General features: G+C 44.9%; 1 protein-coding gene across 13 annotated transcripts in view; it reads right to left on the bottom strand.

The window, feature by feature from the left end:
• Positions 1–8,413: 8,413 nt before the first annotated feature.
• The window catches only part of LOC131496161 (general transcription factor II-I repeat domain-containing protein 2-like), a 30,324-nt gene continuing 17,451 nt past the window's right edge, over positions 8,414–21,286 (bottom strand). For 7 of the 13 annotated variants that reach the window (XM_058701463.1, XM_058701496.1, XM_058701487.1 and 4 more), the window contains 2 exons: positions 19,515–19,672; positions 15,677–18,556 (listed from right to left, as the gene is read on the bottom strand). In XM_058701463.1, coding sequence (XP_058557446.1) covers positions 16,809–18,556; positions 19,515–19,672 — 1,906 coding nt within the window. In that variant the 3' untranslated portion in view covers positions 15,677–16,808. Of the gene's footprint in view, positions 8,662–15,676; positions 19,673–21,286 lie in introns of those variants that run through there. The other 6 variants (XM_058701507.1, XM_058701504.1, XM_058701517.1 and 3 more) reach the window with 3 other exon arrangements.

Genomic DNA, 21,286 nt, shown 5'->3' with positions numbered 1-21,286 from the left:
CCAGGAGCCCCGCACCTCGGTTTTTAAATCAACAGTTACAAACAATGACTTCTGGGGCACCTGGGAGGCTCAGTTGGTTAAGCATCTGACCCTTGATTTCAGCTCAGGTCATGATCTCATGGTTCCTGAGATTGAGCCCAGAGTCAGGCTTGCACTGACAGCACAGAGCCTGCCTGGGATTCTCTCTTTCCCTCTCCCTCTCTGACCTTCCCCCTCAAATAATAAATAAATAAGCTTAAAAAAAAAAAAGATTCCAATGACTTCTCATAGCGAGTGGGCAGGATAAAATCGAGTGCCTTAGCCCACGACTGAAAACACAGGATCAGTAATACTGGGGTTACTTTTGCCTTAGGCTCCACTGTGACTGGTGTAACCACTGTTACTGATCCCGTCTTTACTTAAAATTTAACGTTTTGTTCATCATGTATTTTCTTGCATTAATTTTGGTTTTTATTTTTATTTTTTAAAAGCGTTTATTTATTTATTTTTGAGAAAGAGAGAGCGCAAGCAGGGGAGGGCAGCGAGAGAGGGAGACAGAGGACCACAAGCAGGCTCTGCACTGTTAGCACAGAGCTGGACACAGGGCTCAAACACATGACCCCATGAGACATGACCTGAGCCAAAATCAAGAGTGGGACTCTCAACTGACTGAGCCACCCAGGCGCCCCTAATTTTGGTTCTTATTTATTTACTTATTTATTTATTTATATAAAACTTTTAAATGTTTTATTTAGGGTTTTTTTTGAGAGAGAGAGAGAGCGCGCGCGCGAGTGGGGGAGGGGCAGGGAAGGGGACAGTGGATCTGAAGCGGGCTGTGCTGCTGACAGGGTGACAGCAGCGAGCCCAATGCGGGGGCTCAAACTCACCAACTGTGAGATCATGACCTGAGCCAAAGTCGGATGCTGAACTGACTGACCACCCAGGCACCCCTAATTTTGGTTTTTATTTTATTTTTATTTTATTATTAGTTTTTTAAATGTTTATTTATTTTTGAGAGAAAATGAGACACTGCATGAGCGGGAGAGGGACAGAGAGTGAGGGAGACACAGAATCGAAAACAGGCTCCAGGCTCTGAGCTATCAGCACAGAGCCCAACTCGGGGCTGAAACCCATGGACTATGAGATCATGACCTGAACCGAAGTCGGATGCTTAACCGACTGAGACACCCGGGTGCCCCTAATTTTGGTTTTTAAGTCTTGCATTACAATATCATATTGGAGGTGCCTGGGTGGCTCAGTCAGTTAAGCGTCCAACTCTTTTTTTTTGTTTTTAAGCATCCAACTCTTGATTTCGGCTCACATCATGTTCCCAGGGTTGTGGGATCGAGCCCCGCATCCGGCTCTTCACTGAGCATGAAGCCTGCTTAAGATTCTCTCTCTCTCCCTCTGCCCCCTCCCCTGCTCACATTCTCTCTCTCTTTAAAGTAAAAAATAAAAATATCATATTGATTACTGAGGTTTCGGCCTTAAATTTTGCACCCAACTCCCTCACTTGTTTCAACCTAGTCCTGGTCCTGTGCCTTGCTATGGCCTCCAGGATTCAGCCAACTGGACTACTGTCCTTTTCTTAGTGGGCCCTCTGGTCTCTGTCCCATTAGCACCTTCTCCTGTGCCCCTCCCCCACCTGAAATGACCTGCCCCATGTCCAGCCTCCTGGTCAGCTCTCAGGATTCGACCATTTCTTCCAGGAGTCCTCCTGTTACCCCCAGACTGAGATGAGGGCTCCTCTTTGCCCCCAAAACCCCAGCTGTCACAACACATATGGGTGAGTATGCTTGCATTTCTGTCCCTCCACTCAGCAATGAGTTTTTGAGGCTATGTAGAATTCATCCTAAAAGGATTCATCCTTTTTTTAAAAAAATTTTTTTTAACGTTTATTTATTTTTGAGACAGAGAGAGACAGAGCATGAACGGGGGAGGGGCAGAGAGAGAGGGAGACACAGAATCGGAAGCAGGCTCCAGGCTCTGAGCCATCAGCCCAGAGCCCGACGCGGGGCTCGAACTCACTGACCGCGAGATCGTGACCTGAGCTGAAGTCGGACGCTCAACCTACTGAGCCACCCAGGCGCCCCAGGATTCATCCTTTTATTGGTGCTCAATAACTGCTGATTCCATGGACGATGCCCATGTGCCTTAGAGCCACCGGAGGAACTTCAGGATTATTGATGAAGATCCCCAGAATTCCAACAGGTATTCCAGGAGACTGTGGAGATCCCAGGAACTCCAGAGAATAAGGCAGCTGCCTCCAGGTCCCACAGCCTAACCCCAGCCCACGGCCACCTCATCGGACCTGGGGCACCCTTCCCAAACAGGTACTGTCTTTCCCGAATCTCCAGCCCCCACCTGGCCTCAGCCTCTGTTCCCGCCCAGTCCTCCGGTTGTCCTCCCAGGTCTAGGGCACTGTGCCCTGTGCAAAGGACTGAAAGCAGGCGAGCTTGAAAATAGACGAGGGTCTGGACCTTAGCTTTGTAGGTTCAGAAACCTGAACTTTAAAAAGATAATTTATCCCTCACACTTAAAAAACAAAAAGTACTAGTGAGGATGTGGCGAAGGTGGACCCCTTGTACACTGTTGGTGGAAATGTAAAATGCTGCCGCTGCTATGGACACCAGCGTGAGACTCCTCAAAAACTTGCAGATGGAATTACCATTTGAGCCGGCGATCCCACTTCTGTGTATATATCCAAAAGAATTGAAAGCAGGGCCTCGGAGACATTTGCACACTCATATTCAATAGCCACGTCTGGCTAGTATTCACAACAGCCAAAAGGTCACAAATGTGCATCAGTAAGTGAATAGATAAATAAAATGTGGGTAAACAAACAAAAGACAAAAAAATATATACATGCGCCACATTTTGTAGACGTGTACATACCCATTCACACGATGGAAAATTACTGAGGCTCGAAGAAGAAAGGAAATTCTGACACATGCTACACCATGATGAGCCTTGGAGACATTATGGTAAGTGAAATACGAGAGTCACAAAGAGAGTATGCTTTCACTTACACGAGCCAGCCAGAGTAAAATCACAGAAACAGAAAACAGGATGGTAGTTTCCAGAGGCTGGGGGGCAGAGGGAATGAAGGGTTATTGTTTAATGAGTGTGGAGTTTCAGTGTTGCAAGATAAAAAGAGTTCCAGGGGGGCCTGGCTGGCTCGGTCAGTGGAGCATGTGACTCTCAATCTCAGGGTTTTAAGTCCAAGCCCCATGTTGGGTGTAGAGATTACTAAAAAATAAAATCTCTGATGGGGCGCCTGGGTGGCTCGGTTGGTTGAGCACTCAACTTCGGCTCAGGTCATGATCTCACGGCTCGTGAGCTCGAGCCCTGCGTCGGGCTCTGTGCTAACAGCTCAGAGCCTGGAGCCTGCTTCAGATTCTGTCTCCCTCTCTCTCTCTCCGCCCCTCACCTGCTCATGCTCTGTCTCTCTCCCAAAAATAAATAAACATCAGAAAAAAATAAAAATAAATAAAAAATAAAATAAAATCTTTGGAAAAAAACAGGAAAAAAAAGAAAAAGTTCTGGAGCTTGGTTGTACAACGATGTGAATATACTTAACGCAGCTGAACTTTTTTTTAAGACTTTGCTTTTTTTTTAAGCGTTTATTCATTTTTGAGAGAGAGAAAGAGAGAGAGGGTGCAAGCAGAGGAGGGGCAGAGAGAGAAAGACAGAGGATCCAAGCGGGCTCAGCTGCTGAAGGCACAGACCCCGATGTGGGGCTCAGACTCACAGACCAGGAGATCATGGCCTGAGTGGAAGTCGGACGCTCAATGGACTGAGCCCCCAGGCGCCCCTGAACTGTAACTTAATGTTAAAATGGTAAATTCTATTTTATGTTTATTTTACCATGATTTTTAAAAAGATAATTTAAGTTTTTGATAAGAAATACATTCAAGAAACCAGACAATATAAAAGGATAGACAGTAGAAAGTGTCTCTTGCCCTCCCGTCTCCCATTTTCCTTGTTCCTATTCCTCTACCCTGCACAGGCAACTGCTTTCTAAAAAGTGTCAACCATAAAGAACAAAAACCATATACGCATCTCAACAGATGCAGAAAATGCATTTTACAAAATCCAACACTCTTTCATGATAAAAGCACTCAACAAAGAAATAGAAGGGTACTTCCCCAATCTGCTAAAGGGCATCGACAAAATGGCTAACACACTTGATGGTGAACGACTGAAAGCTTTTCCCCTTAAGATCAGAAACGAGACAAAGATGTCTACTCTTACCACTTCTGTTCAACATTGGATTGGAGGTTCCATCCAGGGTAATGGGGGTGGGGAAGGCATCTGGTTTGAAAAGGAAGAAGTAAAACTATCTCTACTTGCAGATGAGATTATCTTATATGTAGGAAATCCACCAGGATTCCCCCCCCCCAAAAAAAAAACCTGTTAGAGATAATGAAAAGTTCAGCAAGACTGTATAAGATCAGTGGGCAAAAATCAATTTTATTTCTATAAAATAGCAATAAACAATCAAAAATGGGATTAGGGGCGCCTGGGTGGCTCAGTGGGTTAAGTGTCTGACTTCGGCTCAGGTCACAGTCTCACAGTTCGTGGGTTCAAGACCCGCGTCGGGTTCTGTGCTAACAGCTCAGAGCCTGGAGCCTGCTTTAGATTCTGTGTCTCCCTTTCTCTTTGCCCCTCCCCGCTTGTGCTCTGTCTCTGTCTCTGTCTCTGTCTCTCTCTCTCTCTGTCTCAAAAATAAATAAACATTGAAAAAAAACGTTTAAAAAAATGGGATTAAGAAATCAATTCTGTTTATGCTGGAATCAAGGAAAATAAAACACTTAGGAGTAAGTTTAACAAAAGATTGTACACTGAAAACCACAAAGCACCATTAAAGGAAATCCTGGGTTCATGGATTAGAAGACTTAATTTCATTAAGATGGCAATACTTCCCAAATTGATATGCAGATTCAATACAATCCCAGTAAAAATTCCAACAATTTTTGCAGAAATTGATAAGCTGATCCCAAAACACATGTGAACATGCAAGAGACCCAGAGTAGCCACAAAAGTTTTGGAAAAAAACAAAGTTGGAGGACACACTCTTTGACCTCAAAACTTACCCCAAAGCTGTGGTAACCAAGGCTGTGTGGTACTGACATCAAGATAGACATATAGATCAGGGGCGCCTGGGTGGCTCAGTCGGTTGAGTGTCTGACTTTTGCTCAGGTCATGATCTTGTGGTCTGTTGAGTTTGAGCCCCGTGTCGGGCTCTGTGCTGGCAGCTCAGAGCCTGGAGCCTGCTTCGGATTCTGGGTCTCCCTCTCTCTCTGCTCCTCCCCCACTCATGCTCTCTCTCTCTCTCTCAAAATAAATAAACATTAAAAAACATTTTTAAAGATAGACATATAGATCAACGGAATAGATTGGAAAGTCCAGAAATAAACCCATACATTTATGGTCAATTGATCTTGACAAAGGTGCCAAGACAACTCAGCAGAGAAATAATCTCTTCGGCAAATGGTGCAGGGACGGCTGGATAACCACATGCAAAAGAGTGAGACTGGACCCCTGTCTCACACCGTTTATAAAAATTAACTCAGAATGGATCAATGACCTAAATGAGCTAAAATGCCAAACTTTTAGAAGAAAACATAGGTGTGTGTCTTCCTGATCTTAGAGGAAGCGATGGTTTCCTAGATAGAACACCAAAAGTATAAGCAACGAAAGAAAAAGTGGATACACTGGACTTCAGGGGAAGAAAAAAAGAAAGAATACAAACCACTGCCACACAACTCTTGTGTTGCAAAGGACATGATCAAGAAAGTTGAAGACAATCCACACAATGGGAGAAAATATTTGCTAATCATGTATCTGATCAGGGTTAATATCCAGAATATATAAAGAATTCCTGCAATTTAATGATAACAACAAAAATGGCAAAGGCAGAGTGCTTGGGTGACTCAGGCAGTTAAGCGTCTGACTCTTGATTTCGGCTCAGGTCATGATCTCATGGTTCGTGAGATCAAGCCCCAAGTCAGGTTCTGTGAGTTCTACGCTGACAGGATGGAGTCTGCTTGGGATTCTCTCTCTCTTTCTCTCTGTCCCTCCCTCACTTGCACTCTGTCTCTGCCTCTCTCAAAAATAAATAAACATTTTTTTAAAATTTAAAAAATGAAATAAAATCTTTAAAAAAATGGCAAAGGATGGGGGGGGGTGCAGAAGGCAAAGGATTTGAATAGACATTTCTCCAAAGATATACAAATAGTGAATGAGCACATGAAAAGATGCTCAACATCATTAACCACCAGGGAAACACAAATTGAAACCACGATGAGATACATCTTCATACCCACTAGGACAGCTACAATCAAAAAGTCAGATCCTGCGGCGCCTGGGTGGCTCAGTCGGTTGGGCGTCCGACTTCGGCTCAGGTCATGATCTCACGGTTCGTGGGTTCGAGCCCCACGTCGGGCTCTGTGCCGACAGCTCGGAGCCTGGAGCCTGCTTCGGATTCTGTGTCTCCCCCTCTCTCCGCCCCTCCCCTGCTCATGTTCTGTCTCTATCTCTCAACACTGAATAAACATTAAAAAAAAAAATTAAACAAAAGTCAGATCCTAACAAGTGTTGATGAGGATACGGAGAAACTGGAGCCCTCAAACACCTGCTGAGGGGAATGTAAAATAGTGCAGTTGCTTTGGAAAATAGTCTGGCGGCTCCTCAAGTGGCTAAACATAGAGTTACCATATAACACGGCAAATCCACTTCTAGGTATATATGGCCAAGAGAAATGCAAACTATGTCCATGCAAAAACTTGTACATGAACATTCATAGTAGCATTATTTATCACAGACAAAAAGTAAAATAACCTAAATGTCTAACAACTAATGAATGGATACACAGAATATCCATATAACAGAATATTTTTCAGTGATAAAAAGAAATGAAGTGGGGCGCCTGGCTGGCTCAGTCAGAAGAGCATGTGACTCTTGATCTCTGGGTCATGAGTTCAAGCTCCATGTTGGAAATAGAGATTACTGGAAAAAAAAAAAGTACTATGCTACAATATGGGTGACCTTTGAAAACATTATGGTAAGTCAAAGAACCCTGATGCAAAATACCACACATATTTCATGATTCCATTTATATGAAATATCCAAAATCAGCAAATCTTTAGAGACAGAAAGGGGATTAGTGGTTTCCAAGGACTAGGGGAAGGAGGAAATGGGGAATAACTGAGTATGGAGTCTCTTTTTGAGGTCATGAAAATGTCCTACAATTGGACAGCTGTGCTGTGAATATACAAAAAACAAACAGTGAATTGTATACTATAAAAGGGGGAATATTATGGTATGGGAATTATATCATGATAAAAAAAATTCCTTTGGGGAGCCTTTGGGTGGCTCAGTTGGTTGAGTGCCCAACTTCAGCTCAGGTCAGGTTCTCACAGTTCATGGGTTGGAGCCCCGCATTGGGCTCTGTGCCGACAGCTCAGAGGCTGGAGCCCGTTTGGGGATTCTGTGTCTCCTTCTCCCTCTGCCCCTCCCCTGCTTGCACTCTGTCTCTCTCTGTCTCTCAAAAATAAATAAATGTTAAAAAATTAGGGGCGCCTGGGTGGTTCGGTCGGTTAAGCGTCCGACTCCGGCTCAGGTCACGATCTCACGGTCCGTGAGTTCGAGCCCCGCGTCGGGCTCTGTGCTGACGGCTCAAAGCCTGGAGCCTGTTTCAGATTCCGTGTCTCCCTCTCTCTCTGACCCTCCCCCGTTCATGCTCTGTCTCTCCCTGTCTCAAAAATAAATAAACGTTAAAAAAAATTTTTTTTAAAAATTAAAAATGTATGTATATGAACCTTCAAGGAGAAATACAGCCCTCACTGTACCAGGACTGTATTATTCATAAATTGACAACGGAAGCTAAATCGGAAGGTAGCTTGGCAGACATAGAAGGCCAGCTGACCGCTTTCACAACAGATCTAGAATCCTAACCCTCCTCACCATGTCGGCACTCCCGTGAGAGTAAGATCTATTCCCAGCTCCCTGACTCTGCTTTCCAGCCCTGCCGGTTTTCTCTGAAATCTCCAGGTTCACCCAGCCACGTTCTGCTGTCTGAGGACATGAGTGTGAGTCTTTGACTCAGGTTGCCTCCCCTGAGATCACCGGCATCTCCAGAGCCCCCATGGGGTGTGGGGCCCTAGCCCGCTGTCTGGCAGAGCAGGAGCTCAGCAAATGTTTCTGGAGGGAACTGCAGTCAGGAAGAGCCTCGTTGAGGAGGTGTCATCTAGGCTGAGACCATAAGGGTCTGTGGGATCTGTCAGCCTGGTGGGCAAGGGGAGAGTGCCCTGGGCAGGCACAACGGAATGTGCAAAAGCCTGGAGAGAGAGGGCTGGTGCCATGCTGAGGACTCAAGGGAGACTGAGGGGCTTGAAGACTCACGGTCAAGAGGATGGGAAGAAAAGCTAGAGATGCAGATGAAAGATTAGATACCTTTCATTGTAAGCAGCTGCTCGAACCGTTTAAATGCCCAAGGGGTTCATTGGCTCTCAGCACCACAAGGTTCTGGGTGCCCCGTCTCATAGCACTTCAGGGCTGGCTTGATCCGGCAGCTCAAAGATGTCGTCCTGTACCAGTTGTTTTTCATCTTTCTTTTCCCACTGTTCTGTGTCAGCTTCATGCTTAGACTAGCTTTCGTCATGGTGTCAGTGTCTTTTGCTGCGGTCAAAAAAAGAACCTCATGTCTATACATCCTAGAGTCTAGAGGGAGCTAAAAAACATTTTTTCCAGCAGCCCCAGCTAAAAAAAAAAAAGTCGTTTCCACTGGCCTTGGGTTAGAGGCCCACCCTGTGGCCCAGTAACGGGATTATGCTGGTCAGTGTGGGCCTGGGCCACCTGCCCGAGCCCCAGGCCCAAGTGAGTCAGCACTTAGGCCAGTGGGTACCCTCAAAAATTATTAGGGACTGAGACAGCAGAGAAGGGTTATGGGAGGCAAACACAGTAGTCAAAAACTCGAATTCTTCTTTTCATTTACTCATCTGTGCAGGGTATCATCTCTCTTTTGTGGGGTTGTAAGAACAGAGAAGTTTAAACGTGACAGTGAGGTGCTGCCATCATCACTGGGGTGCTGTGGCTGGTGTGACATCAGCAGAATGCCCCAGGGGACTGTTTCTCTTCAGTGAAGGAGGGGCAGCCTTGGAGCTGAGTTTCTCACTCTATCCAAGGTCCTGTTCTCGGAAGGGAGGTGCAGTGGCATGACATGGCCAGCAGGTGGCAGCGCCAAGGCAATTTCTGGTTCCCGCCAAGCCTGTGAGCCTGTTCTCCATAGAGACCCTGCTGGCTTCTCCAGACAGATCCTGAAGCAGCTGCGACTTCTTCGGGGCCCTGACTTTCAGGTGGCAGCAGGGCCAGCTTCATGGGTGCGTGATACATACTTTGGAGTGGCCTGGGACTGGTTTAGTGCTTCACTGTCACTATCTTGAAATCTTAACAATTGTTAAGGGGGAAGATGGAGACCTTACATGGGGAGAATGGGGACCCTACAGGGGAAGGATGGCGATCCTACATGGGGAGAACGGGGACCCTACATTGGGGGAAAAATAAATCTCTCCAGTGAGGTCATCAGTGGCCTCCTGGTTGTTACATCTGCTGGAAACCTGGGTCTTACCTTAACTTGACCCCTTTGGTATCTGACACTCAAGGTCTCTATTCTATACAGTCTCAGGACTCCCCTCATTCTCCTCTGGGCTCTCTCCTCACGGCTTCACAGCAATCAGTGTCCCCTGGGCTTCCTTCTATTTTTAATTTTTTTTAAAATTTTTTTTATTGTTTGAGAGAGGACACGTACAAACAGGAGAGGGATGGAGGGACAGAGAGGGAGAGAATCTTAAGCAGGCTCTATTCTGAGCTGTGAGATCATGAACCTGAGCTGATATCAACAGCCGGACCCTTAACTGACTGAGCCACCCAGGTTACCCTCCTTCCATTTTTTAAGAAGTCACCTACTAAGGTGTAATTTACATACAGTAAAACTCAACCTTTTTGGGTGACAGTTCAATGAGTTTTAGTAAACATGTACAGTCATGGTATAATGGAGAAAGAATGCTGCCAGCCCCCCTTAAGTTTCCCTCATGCCCTCTTGTAGTCGGTCCCAGCCCCCACAACCCCTGATCCACTTGCTGTCTCTATGGTTTTGCCTTTTCAGGAAGGTAATGGAAATGAAATCATACAGCAGGTAGCCTTTGGGGCCTGGCTTCTTTCACTTACCATCAGGCCACTCCCACTTTTGAATCTTATTTTTTGGTGTTCCAGGCACAGCCACAGACAGCTTAAAGCACCACTCCCTGCTGAGGACACCCACGGCCTACCACTGCAGACCCTCAGCTTCCCTCAAACCAGCTCCTCTGCCTTCGTTCTCTCTGTTGGTCACCAAGCAAGAAGCCTGGGAGGCATCATTGACACTTTCTGGTGTCCCTCCATATCCAGATGTCACCCTCCCGACAGTCCCCTCTGGCACTGCCTCTGTTCAGCCACGCCCACACCTTTGCTGATCTCCCTGCCTTCTCACCCTGGCCCTGTCCCAGTCCGGTCTGCGGGTATCCGCTCCCAAGTGTAGCAAGCCAGGGCCCTCGCCCTCATCTGGCCTCTGCCTGTCTCTCCATTCTCTCCTGTCTTCTCTGTTCCTTTCAGCCCCACAACAGAGAGATGATACCCTGCACAGATGAGTAAATGAAAGGAAGAATTCGAGTTTTCGACTACTGTGGTTGCCTACCATAACCCTTCTCTGCTGTCTCAGTCCCTAATAATTTTTGAGGGTACCCACTGGCCTAAGTGCTGACCCACCTGGGCCTAGGGCTCAGGCAGGTGGCCCAGGCCCACACTGATGAGCATAATCCCATCACCTCCCCTCCTCAGAGCCTTGTATTGGCCAGATGTCCACCTTTCACTTCCCCCAAATAGTCCATGCTGTTTTTCATGCACAAGAGGCAAGACTATTCAACAACTTCACAAATGCTGATGGTGAACTTGATGAAACGGAACTGTAGGTGAGTAAGCAGCACCATAACATAATAGCTCACAAGGTCTCCTAGCAATTTCCAAGAAACTGTTAAGTATAAAAAGCCAAGTGCAAAAGCAATCTATAGTAGGCTTCCTGTCATGTAAAGAAGGGAAACGTGTGAAAAGAAATACAGTAGGGATAGAGCAGAAACTAACTGAGGTTGGTTACCTGGCTGGTCACGGGGTGTGAAGGTGGGAGAGTGGGACGGGTGGAAGGCACGGGGAAGTGACGCTTCTAGGGACATGGCTGTATGGTTCTGACTTTTAGAATCATTACTATTGAAAACATTTTTTAATCAACAAGCAATTGGGGAAGAGGAGGGGTGGAGATGACCCGAAGTGAAATATAAACAGGAACAAATGACCCCAAGTGTACTACAAATGAATAATAACCCCGAGGACACGGGGACAACTCAAATAAGCAACTTTAGAAAAGAGTATTTAGACCAAATACCCTGAGACTAAAGAAAAAACTTGTACAATATCGTACCCTAAGTAGTAGGTTTATTTTTCGTATCTGCACTAAGCAGATAAGAAAATTATACTGACTGGGGCACCTGGGTGGCTCAGTTGGTTAAGCGTCGACTCTTGGTTTCAGCACAGGTCGTGCTCTCATGGCTCATGAGCTCAAGCCCTGCATCAGGCTCTGGGCTGACAGTGCGGAGCCTGCTTGGGATCTCTCTCTCCCTTTCTCTCTGCTTCCCCCACTCATGCTCTCTCTCTCTCTCTCTCTCTCTCTCAAAAATAAATAAATTTAAAAAATTATTTAAAAAAAGGAAAAAAAGAAAATTATACTAATAAAAGCCAGATTTCTGTCATAAAAATGAGTTAAAAATATGGAAAGGGGGTCAGCTAGAATAAACACTGTGGTGTTGGGCTGGAAGTAGAGCCATCATTGTGAACTCATAGTTTTCAAAATTACAGACAGATTTGTCAAAATAGCTTTTGGTATCTATGTGTATGTACATACATTTCCTGACCATCCACTGAGAGGGCCTGAAGGTCCCAATGCCCAACATCAATGACCTCACCCAGCACCCAGGTCTCGGTGTCTACTGCCATCCTGTAAGGAAAGTCCCCAAGACTTCTTGGGGAACAGCCGTATCTTCACGGCTGTGGCAAGGAAATTACAAGATGAGCCTCTAACACCTTGTGGTGCCAGAAGGTAAGGAAGGGTTCAAATAATAATGGGGACATGTAGACCCATATCAGTAGACACAGGAGGCAACTTGAATGGGCTCCCATGCCAGATCTGGGACAATCTGATAGACAAAATAAATAATGATCACAAAGGATTATAGCCCTTAGAATAAGAAGCTATAGGATAAAATAAGAAGCTATAGGATTAAATAAGAATCTGTGAGTCCATATGGATATAAATACTTGAATGAATGAAGAAAAAAATTAATGAGGGTGAAGGGAAAGGACTTCCTCATGGAATTCCAACCAATAAATATAGAATGAGCAAAATTGAAAACTACCATTTGGCAAATACCCCAGTGGTAACTGTTTCAGGCAAGAATCAGCAATAGACGTTAAAATTAATAGGAGAAAGTAGGATAAGAAACAGACTATTTAGAGAGTCTCTTAGTATCTGTCCATGAGATACTTATAAACAAGTAATATTATAGTGAAGGAACCTGACAGGAACCATCTTAAGCAAATGATCAAAGATAACATCACCAGGAATGGGGCAAATGGACTCCATATGCCTCCTGATATGACACGGAGGATACATTTTGGGGTAAGGATATCACATAAGTGGAAACAAAAAAGGAGAGGGAGGGGTTGCCTGGGGGGGCGGTCATTCTAAGGTGGGTCAGGAGAGGCTTCTCTGAGGAGGCAACACTGAAGCTCTGACCTGGGTGGTCACGAGACCCAGAGAGGAATATTCCAGGAACAGCTATGCAAAGGACTCAAGGCACAGAAAGAAGGCAAGTATCAGGTGTGCAGCCAAGAGCAAAGTGGATAAGAAATCAGGGAGACAGGAGAGCCCCTATTACATATGGCTTTGTAGACCCATCGTAGGTGAGGAGTTTGGGGTTTTTTTCCTCTTTATTTTAAATTTTTTAATGTTTATTTATCTTTGAGAGAGACAGAGAGAGACGGAGAGAGAGAGAGAGAAAGAGAGAAAGAGAGAGAGAGAGAGAGAGAGAGAGAGAGAGAGAGAGAATCCAAAGCAGGTTCCAGGCTCTGAGCTGTCAGCACAGAGCCTGACGCGAGGCTCAAACTGACAAACCTCAAGATGATGACCTGAGCCAAAGTCGGATGCTCAACTGACTGACCCACTCAGGCACCCCCTCCTTTTTTTTTTTTACCGGGTAAAGTACAAATAACATGTCATCTTAATTATTTTTAAGTGTACAGTTCAATGGTATTAAATGTATTTGTAATATTGTGCAATTACTACCACCATCCATCTCCAGAACTCTTTTCATCTTGCAAAGCTAAAACTCTATACCCACTAAACACGAAGCCCCTCCCCTCCATTCCCCCCGCACTAGGATCCTGACTGACGACTCTAAGCTCCTAAGTGGAATCATCCTATATTTGTTTGTTTCGTGATTGGCTTATTTTACTCAGCATGATGTTCTTAAGGTTCATCCATGTTGGAACATGTGTCAGAACTTCCTTCTTTTTTAAGGCCAAATGATATTCCAATTTTATGTATATACCACATGTTGCGTATGCATTCATCCGTTGGGAGACCCTTGGGTTGCGTCCATGTTTTAGCTGTTGTGAACATGCGTATACAAAAAGCTCTTCAAGACCCTGCTTTCAGGTCTTCTGGGTATACACCCAACAGTGGAATTGCTGGATCAGATGCCAATTCTATTTTTAAATTTTGAGGAATCACCATATTGTTTCCCACAGTGGTTGCACTATTTTCCATTCTCACCAACAGAGTACAAGGGTTCCAATTACCCTACAGCCTCTCCAACACTTGTTTTCTGTTTGCTGTTGTTTGTGTTATAGTAGCCACCTAATGAACGTGAGGTGGTATCTCATTGTAGTTTCAATCTGCATATCCCTATTGATCAGTGATGCTAAGCATCTTTTCATGTGCTTACTGGCCATTTGTACATCTTCTTTGAAGAAATGTCTGTACAAGTCCTTTGACCACTTAATTGGGTTGTTTTTGTTGTTGAGTTAGAGGAGTTTGACTTTTATTATAAATGATGTAGGGAAGTATCAGAGAATGTTAAGCAGGGGAGTAATGTGACTTAATATGATTTTGTTTTGACTTATTTTTTGGTAACTCTATGAAGAATATTTTGGAAGCCGAGAATTGTAGATGGGGAAACCAGAAGCAGGGAGACCAGGTAGGGGCTTTTGCAGGAGTTCAAGCAAGAGATGACAATGGTCCTAACTAGGGTAGTGTTCACTACTAATGGGATTGTAGAGAAGTGGGAAGATTGGAAACCTTGGTTAAGTAGTATAATCAAGATTTGGCAACGAAATAGAAATGGGAAGTGAGTTAAGGAGGAGTCCAAGATGACTGCCAGGTTTCTGCCTTGAGCCAGAACTGGTGGATGATGGCACCATTCAGTAAAATAAAGAAAACTAGAAAAGAATTGGCTTAAGGGTTTGGGGAGAGAAATGATGAATTAAATCATCAACACCATGCATTGAAAGGGCCTGTGGGACATCCCAGTGGAGAGGTCCAGCGGCTTCCAGGCTGGCATTTAGAAAGAAGTGCAGGGCTGGAGATTCTATGCTGAAAGCTTGCACATAACTGAAGCCATAGGACTAGATATAACTGAAGCCATGGGACTAGATGGTCCCAAGCTGGGCTTCTAGGGTCTGGAGACTTCCTGAAAGTGTGATAAAAACACACATGTAGGTACATGTGTGCATAGTTCTTGGAAAAGGCTTTGTATCTCTTGAAGTTTATTTATTTTTTGTGGGGGAGGGGCAGAGAGAGAGAGAGAGAGAGAGAGAGAGAGAATCCCAAACAGACTCCATGCTATCTGCGAGTGGGTGGAGCTGACCCAGGGCTCCATCTCAGGAACCATGAGATCATGACCTGAACCAAAACCAAGAGTCGGACACTTAACAGACTGAGCCACCTAGGCGTCTTAGGTTGGTATCTTTTAAGTATTGCTTTAAGAGAGCCCTGACTGACCTCCCCTGTCCCCTGCCCACCCCCGCCCCCATGCTAAAAGCCACCGGTAAATTGTAGGGAAGAAAAGTCACTGGAGGAAAATCATCATTTAAAGGACAGAGGAAGGAGAGGGCCTGAGAAGAAGCATTCCGAGAGGAAGGAGGAAAATGAGAGTGAGATTTCAAGGAGAGGGAAGGGAGGAGAGTGGTGGCAAATGGTGCAGAGATTAAGGTCAGATCTAGAAAGCTGAGCTTCTTCATGCTCCTTAATGGTCCCAGAACCTCTGCCCAAAGGCTGTCCTGAGTGTCATCAGACGTAATCTCCCATTCCTTCCCCAGAAAACAGGGTGTTTCTCTGGCCTTCTCAGAGCCTGGCAGAACAGAAAAATCAATCCTATGGCTTATGCGACGCCAAGAGAACTCACCCTGGCTGCCAAAGGCCCGTCAGTACACACCTGACGCAATCAGATAAACTCAACTTTGAGCTTGGAAGACTGATAGATGCTTAGGATTTCACTGTTAAGAGGGGAGGGGGGGAAGGAGAACAGAACACAAAATGATTCAGACATAATGCACTCAAGCATATAAAATAATTCATAGGAAGTGAAAGGAAACAAACATATTTAAATATTTATAGGGGTTACCTTTGGTTGTTGACATTATAGACTTTTCCCTCTATTTCTTTATAGTTTCCAAATGTTCTACAATAAGTACATTTCACTTTCATAATTGGACTATTTAAATTTTTTTTTTTTTTTTTTGAGAGAGAGCGAGCGAGCACAAGCAGGGGAAGGGCAGAGGGAGAGGGAGTCATAGAATCCTAAACAGGCTCCAGGCTCTGAGCTGTCAGCACAGAGCCCGACATGGGCCTCGAACCCACGGACCGTGAGATCGTGACCTGAGCCGATGTTGGACGCTTAACCAACTGAGCCGCCCGGGCGCCCCATAATTGGACTATTTAAAATACAGTGTCTGTAACAGTGAGCAGTCATGTCCCAATTTCACGGTGGAAAAACACATTTCGGGTCACAGACTTTTGTAAGGGGCTGCTGGTACCTATGGGCCTTCTCCCCAGAATGATGCTCATAAGCTGTTCCGCACACGGACACCTCATTCTGCATCCCCTTGGGGGCGGCCCTGATGGGGAGGAAATGCCTATCCGTGCCTGTGAGAGGCAGAATGGCTGTGGGCCCAGCCACAACTTCTTCTAATGCTGACCAACAACATTGAAATTTCAAAGAAATGTGTAAATGCAAAATGGAAGCACCAAAAGAGAAGCCGAGGGGCCAGTATTGGCTATGCGGTCCCAGCTCTCTCCAGGGAGGGGGCTGAGTCTGTCATCCTTGGGGACAGAGCTGCTCTAGGCATCTAAACACCCCATTCATCCAGCAGACTCCCTGGTTCACATCCCCGGTTCACAAGTGCCTTTGGGAAAAATGCGATTGCTTCTAGGGCAGAGGTTTACCAACGTGAATCACTCTTCAGGGCCAGAAAGGTACGGCAGGGGAAAAATAAACCGCCAAGGTATAATCAAACGTTATTTTATACGTGATAAGATACAAACGTAGGATGCCAGAGATTGTGGTTTAAATTCGACAGTGAACAAATACAATTTGGAAATAGAAATAATCAAAGTCTCATAATGTATTAGTCCTTAGATTTGAAATCCAAAACGTGACACTCCTTTCTTAAGCCCCGAGGTGTCATTCCACGCCAGGGTGTGTATCTGGTGCAGCAACGCGCCGCAGGGAAGTCACCCCTGAATCTTTTAACTGGGGGCAATACTTAGTAGTTTTCTGTTGTTTCATAACTGAAAATAGCTGCTCACAAATGTAGGTACTTCCAAACATGGACAGAATCTTTGCACAATGGTTTTTATATTTAGGGTAACCATTCCCAAGGTGTTTGTAGAATTCTGGGATTCCGACACAGTCGTATTTCGTTTTCAGTATCGTGTTGCACTGTAGTTCAATAACCTCCATCTGTAGCTCCTCGCTCACGTTGTTAATATTAACTGAGAAAGGTGAACTGAACAATGTCAGCTCGTTTTCATAAAGTTTGAAATCAGAGAACCGTTTTTGGAACTCAGTCTTCAACTCTTTAATTCTGGGAATATAGTTCAGGCCATCTCTTTCATTTTCGGAAACTAATTTCAGCGTGGGGAAGTGGGCCAGATTGTTCCTTGCCAAATGAGTCTCCCAAAGACACAGTTTCATTAAAAACGAGTGAATTGAGTCATACATCTGCGTAACCACTTGTGAACGCCTTTGCAGGGAGATATCCAACATGTTTAGGTAAGTCATAATGTCAACCAGAAAGGCTAAGTCTTTGACCCAATCTTTGCTAGTAAGCTGGGGAACAGGTTTTCCTTTAGAAGACATGAAAAAATCAATTTCTTCCAACAGTTCGAAAAACCGCCTTAACACCATGCCACGACTCAGCCACTTAAGTCCCACGGAGAACAAGCTTCCATACTGTGCATCTAACTCACTGAACAAAGCACTGAACTCTCTGTGGTCTGAGCCATGGGAACGTATCCAGGTTATGGTGTGAATTACTATGTCCATGACATGATCCATTTTTAACTTTTTAGTGCAAAGTGACTCCTGGAGAATGAGGCCGTGCACAGACTTAAGCTCTGTGTCTTTGCAAAGCCCTGACACCTTAGATTTAAGTTCTGTAACAAGTTGTTCAACACCAACCAGTGCAGAATTGCCATCGGTGCTAACACTGACTAATTTCGACCAGTCTACATTAAATTTTTTAAGACTTTCCTCAACACATACAAATAATTCGTTTCCTGATGAGGTGCCTGTCATGGGTACCATGTCCAAAAGCTCTTCGGTCACATCAAAAGTTTCGTCAACACCACGAATAAATACAGCCAGTTGGGGGGCATTATCTACATCAGCCCCTTCATGAGCTGCAATGGAGAAAGCCACAAATGATTTACCTTTTCCTCGCAACTTGTCCTGTAAGTTCCCAGCCACATCGCCAACGTGCTGCGGAACAATATTAGCACTTAGTCTTATGTTCGCAAATGCGTGTCTCTGTTCAGGGCACATAATCTCCGCGGCACTCAATAGACATTCCTTTATAAACTCGCCATCTGTAAAAGGTTTGGATGCCCGGGCAATTTTCTCACTTAATACATAACTGCATTTCATAGCAGCATCACTTATTTTATTCACATTCAAAAGGACATCGTGTTGAAATTTCAGTCTTTTTTTCAGCTCATTTAGTTTTTTATCACGCATCTTTTCTGTATATCCCTCATGGTTCCTGCTGTGGTTTGTTTCATAATGGTGTCTGAGGTGATACTCCTTCGACACAGACACGCTTTGTTTGCATATTAAACACGTAGGGACATTCTTTACCTCCACAAAGAAATAGGCTCGCTCCCATTTTTCTTGAAATGTGTGGCTTTCTTGTTCTAGCTTCCGTTTTCCCACTTTTGAAAGAGACAAATGCATAAGAAATATTAACATGTCACCTTCGCTAATGCTTTGCAAGAAAAAAGTACTGACTCTATTTTTGCAAAGTGTAAGTGTGCTGTTCGCTCCTTCAGTTAGGGAAGAACTTAGTGAATGGTGGGGGTTGTAGTCAACAGCTAAGAGGAAGCCTCTGATTTTCCTGTGCAGACAACTGCAGACATGTAGGAATGCAGCCCCAGGGCCACCAGATTTTCTGATGCAACAGCAAAAGAAGCTGGAAATCCAGATTTCTATGTGAAATTTCTTGATTTTTAAAAATATTCATAATAAATTGTGGGGTTTTTTCCCCCTGTAAATACTGTAGAAGCCATTATGACTACTCACTAGATTAGGCAGATTAGGGACTCGTTTGGGGTCTCTGGTTTAAACCTGACAAAAACTCTACTTGAAGAGAATTAAATATCTAATTTCTGAAACCACAGCTTTACGAACCTGTCCAAACACAATCCTAGAGAGCCCCCAAGAAGGGGAGCTAAGCTGATGTATCTCAAAGTGCTGTGTTTTTGCAGACTTCAAGGTTACAGTTAACTAGGACAATACTCATTAACTTGATCTGAGGAGGACTTACCCATTTTTAATACAGGGAGAAATTGTATTTAAGTGTCCCTATCCTGAGGGGCGCTGGGGGGCTCAGTCAGTTAAGCATCGGCTCTTAGTTTCAGCTCAAGCCACGATCTCAGTTCGTGAGTTTGAGCCCCGCGTCAGGCTCTGTGCTGGCAGCGTGGAACTTGCTTGGAATCCTCTCTTCCCCTCTCTCTTTGCCCCTCCCTTGCTCTCTCTCTCTCTCTCTCTCAAAATAAATAAACTTAAAAAACAAAAAAGTGTCCCTATCCTGATTCCAGCCCCTCTCTGGGGAACCTGGCTGACAACCCGACCCTGGCAAGTTTCAGCCTATGGAGCTTTAGCGTCCCTTACTTCTCCGCGTGCTGTTCTTCCAGCCTCTCTCTTCTTGGCCTTGACTTTTCTCTCCAACAGGGTCCAGAGCTATGGCAAGCCCTCCAATCTTTGTTCCTTGCTTGTCTTCCAAGGCCCTCTCTGCATCAGCCTGTGATTTGAAGTCAGCATAGGCGATCCTGCAATTGTGGGGACCGGGTGGAGGGGAGAAGAAAGCATAGTCAGCATTCAGTACTTTTGGCTTCTGAATTAGTAATACACATACAAGATTCAAAAGGCAAAAGGTAGAAAAGGATATGGTGCAGTGTGCCTTCTGCCCAATTTCTATCCTCAGAGGCAACATGCTGTACATATAAAAGCAAATGTACACATATACACACTCTATTTTTGTTAATGTTTTTATTTATTTTTGAGACAGAGAGAGACAGAGTGCGAGCAGGGGAGGGGCAGAGAGAGGGAGATACAGAATCCAAAGCAGGCTCCAGGCTCTGAGCTGTCAGCACAGAGCCCGACGCAGGGCTCAAACTCATGAACCGTGAGATCATGACCTGAGCCAAAGTTGGATGCTCAACCGGCTGAGCCACCCAGGTGCCCCACACTCTATTTTTTAAAGCTTTACTGAGATATAATTCATGTATCATAAAACTCATCCATTTAAAGTGCACAGTGAGGGGGCACCTCGGTGGCTCAGTCGTTGAGCGTCAGACCTCGGCTCAGGTCATGATCTCACGGTCTGTGAGTTCGAGCCCCGCGTCGGGCTCTGTGCTGACAGCTCAGAGCCTGGAGCCTCTTTCGGATTCTGTGTCTCCCTCTCTCTCTGGCCCTCCCCTGTTCATGCTCTGTCTCTCTCTGTCTCAAAAATAAATAAACGTTAAAAAAAAAAATTAAAAAAATAAAATAAAATAAATAAATAAATAAATAAATAAATAAATAAAGTGCACCGGGAGGGGCACCTGGCTGGCTCCATCAGTGAAGCATGTGACTCGTGATCTCCAGGTTGTAAGTTCAAGCCCCATGTTGGGTGCAGGGATGACTTAAAAATAAAATAGCGTACAATGACTTCTAATGTATGTATAGAATTCTATAACCATCACGATAATCTGATTTCGGCAGATTTTTATCATCTCCCAAAATGTCCGTCAGTGGTTACTCCTCGTTCTCCCAAGTCATTCCCAACCCTTGGCCCAACCACTATGCTATTTGCCTATTCTGGACATCTCATACAAATGGGATCACAGGACCGTGCAATCTTTTGTGAGTGGCTTCTTTCACGTAGCCGAATGTTTTTCAGATCCTCCATGTTGTAGCATATGTTACTATTTCATTCCTTTTTATGACAGAATGGTATTACGTTGCATGGAAGAACCACGTTTTGTTTATCCATTCATTTGCTGGGGGACATTTGGGGTTGTTTCCACTTTGGGGCTAGTAAGGATGAAGCCGATATGAACATTTGTCGAAACGTGTGGATATACGTGTTCATTCCTTTTGGGTGCGCACCTAGTGGCAGAATTGCTGCACCATATGGCAACTCTATGCTTAACGTTTTCGGAAACCACCAAACCGTTTTCCAAAGCAACGGCACTATTTTACGTTCCCGCCAGCAACGAACGAAGGTTCCAAGTTCCCCATATCCTTGCCAACAGTTGTTATGGCCTGCCATTTTTTATAGCCACTCTACTGGTTGTGAAGTAGCATCACACCATGGTTTTGATTTGCATCTCCCTAACGACTCATGTCGAGCATCTTTTCATGTTCTTATTGGGCACTTTTACACCTTGTTTGGAGAAATG

Source organism: Neofelis nebulosa, chromosome 2 (assembly GCF_028018385.1).
Source record: "Neofelis nebulosa isolate mNeoNeb1 chromosome 2, mNeoNeb1.pri, whole genome shotgun sequence".
Taxonomy (NCBI): Eukaryota; Metazoa; Chordata; class Mammalia; order Carnivora; family Felidae; genus Neofelis; species Neofelis nebulosa.
This window is presented reverse-complemented; position numbering and strand designations above follow the sequence as displayed.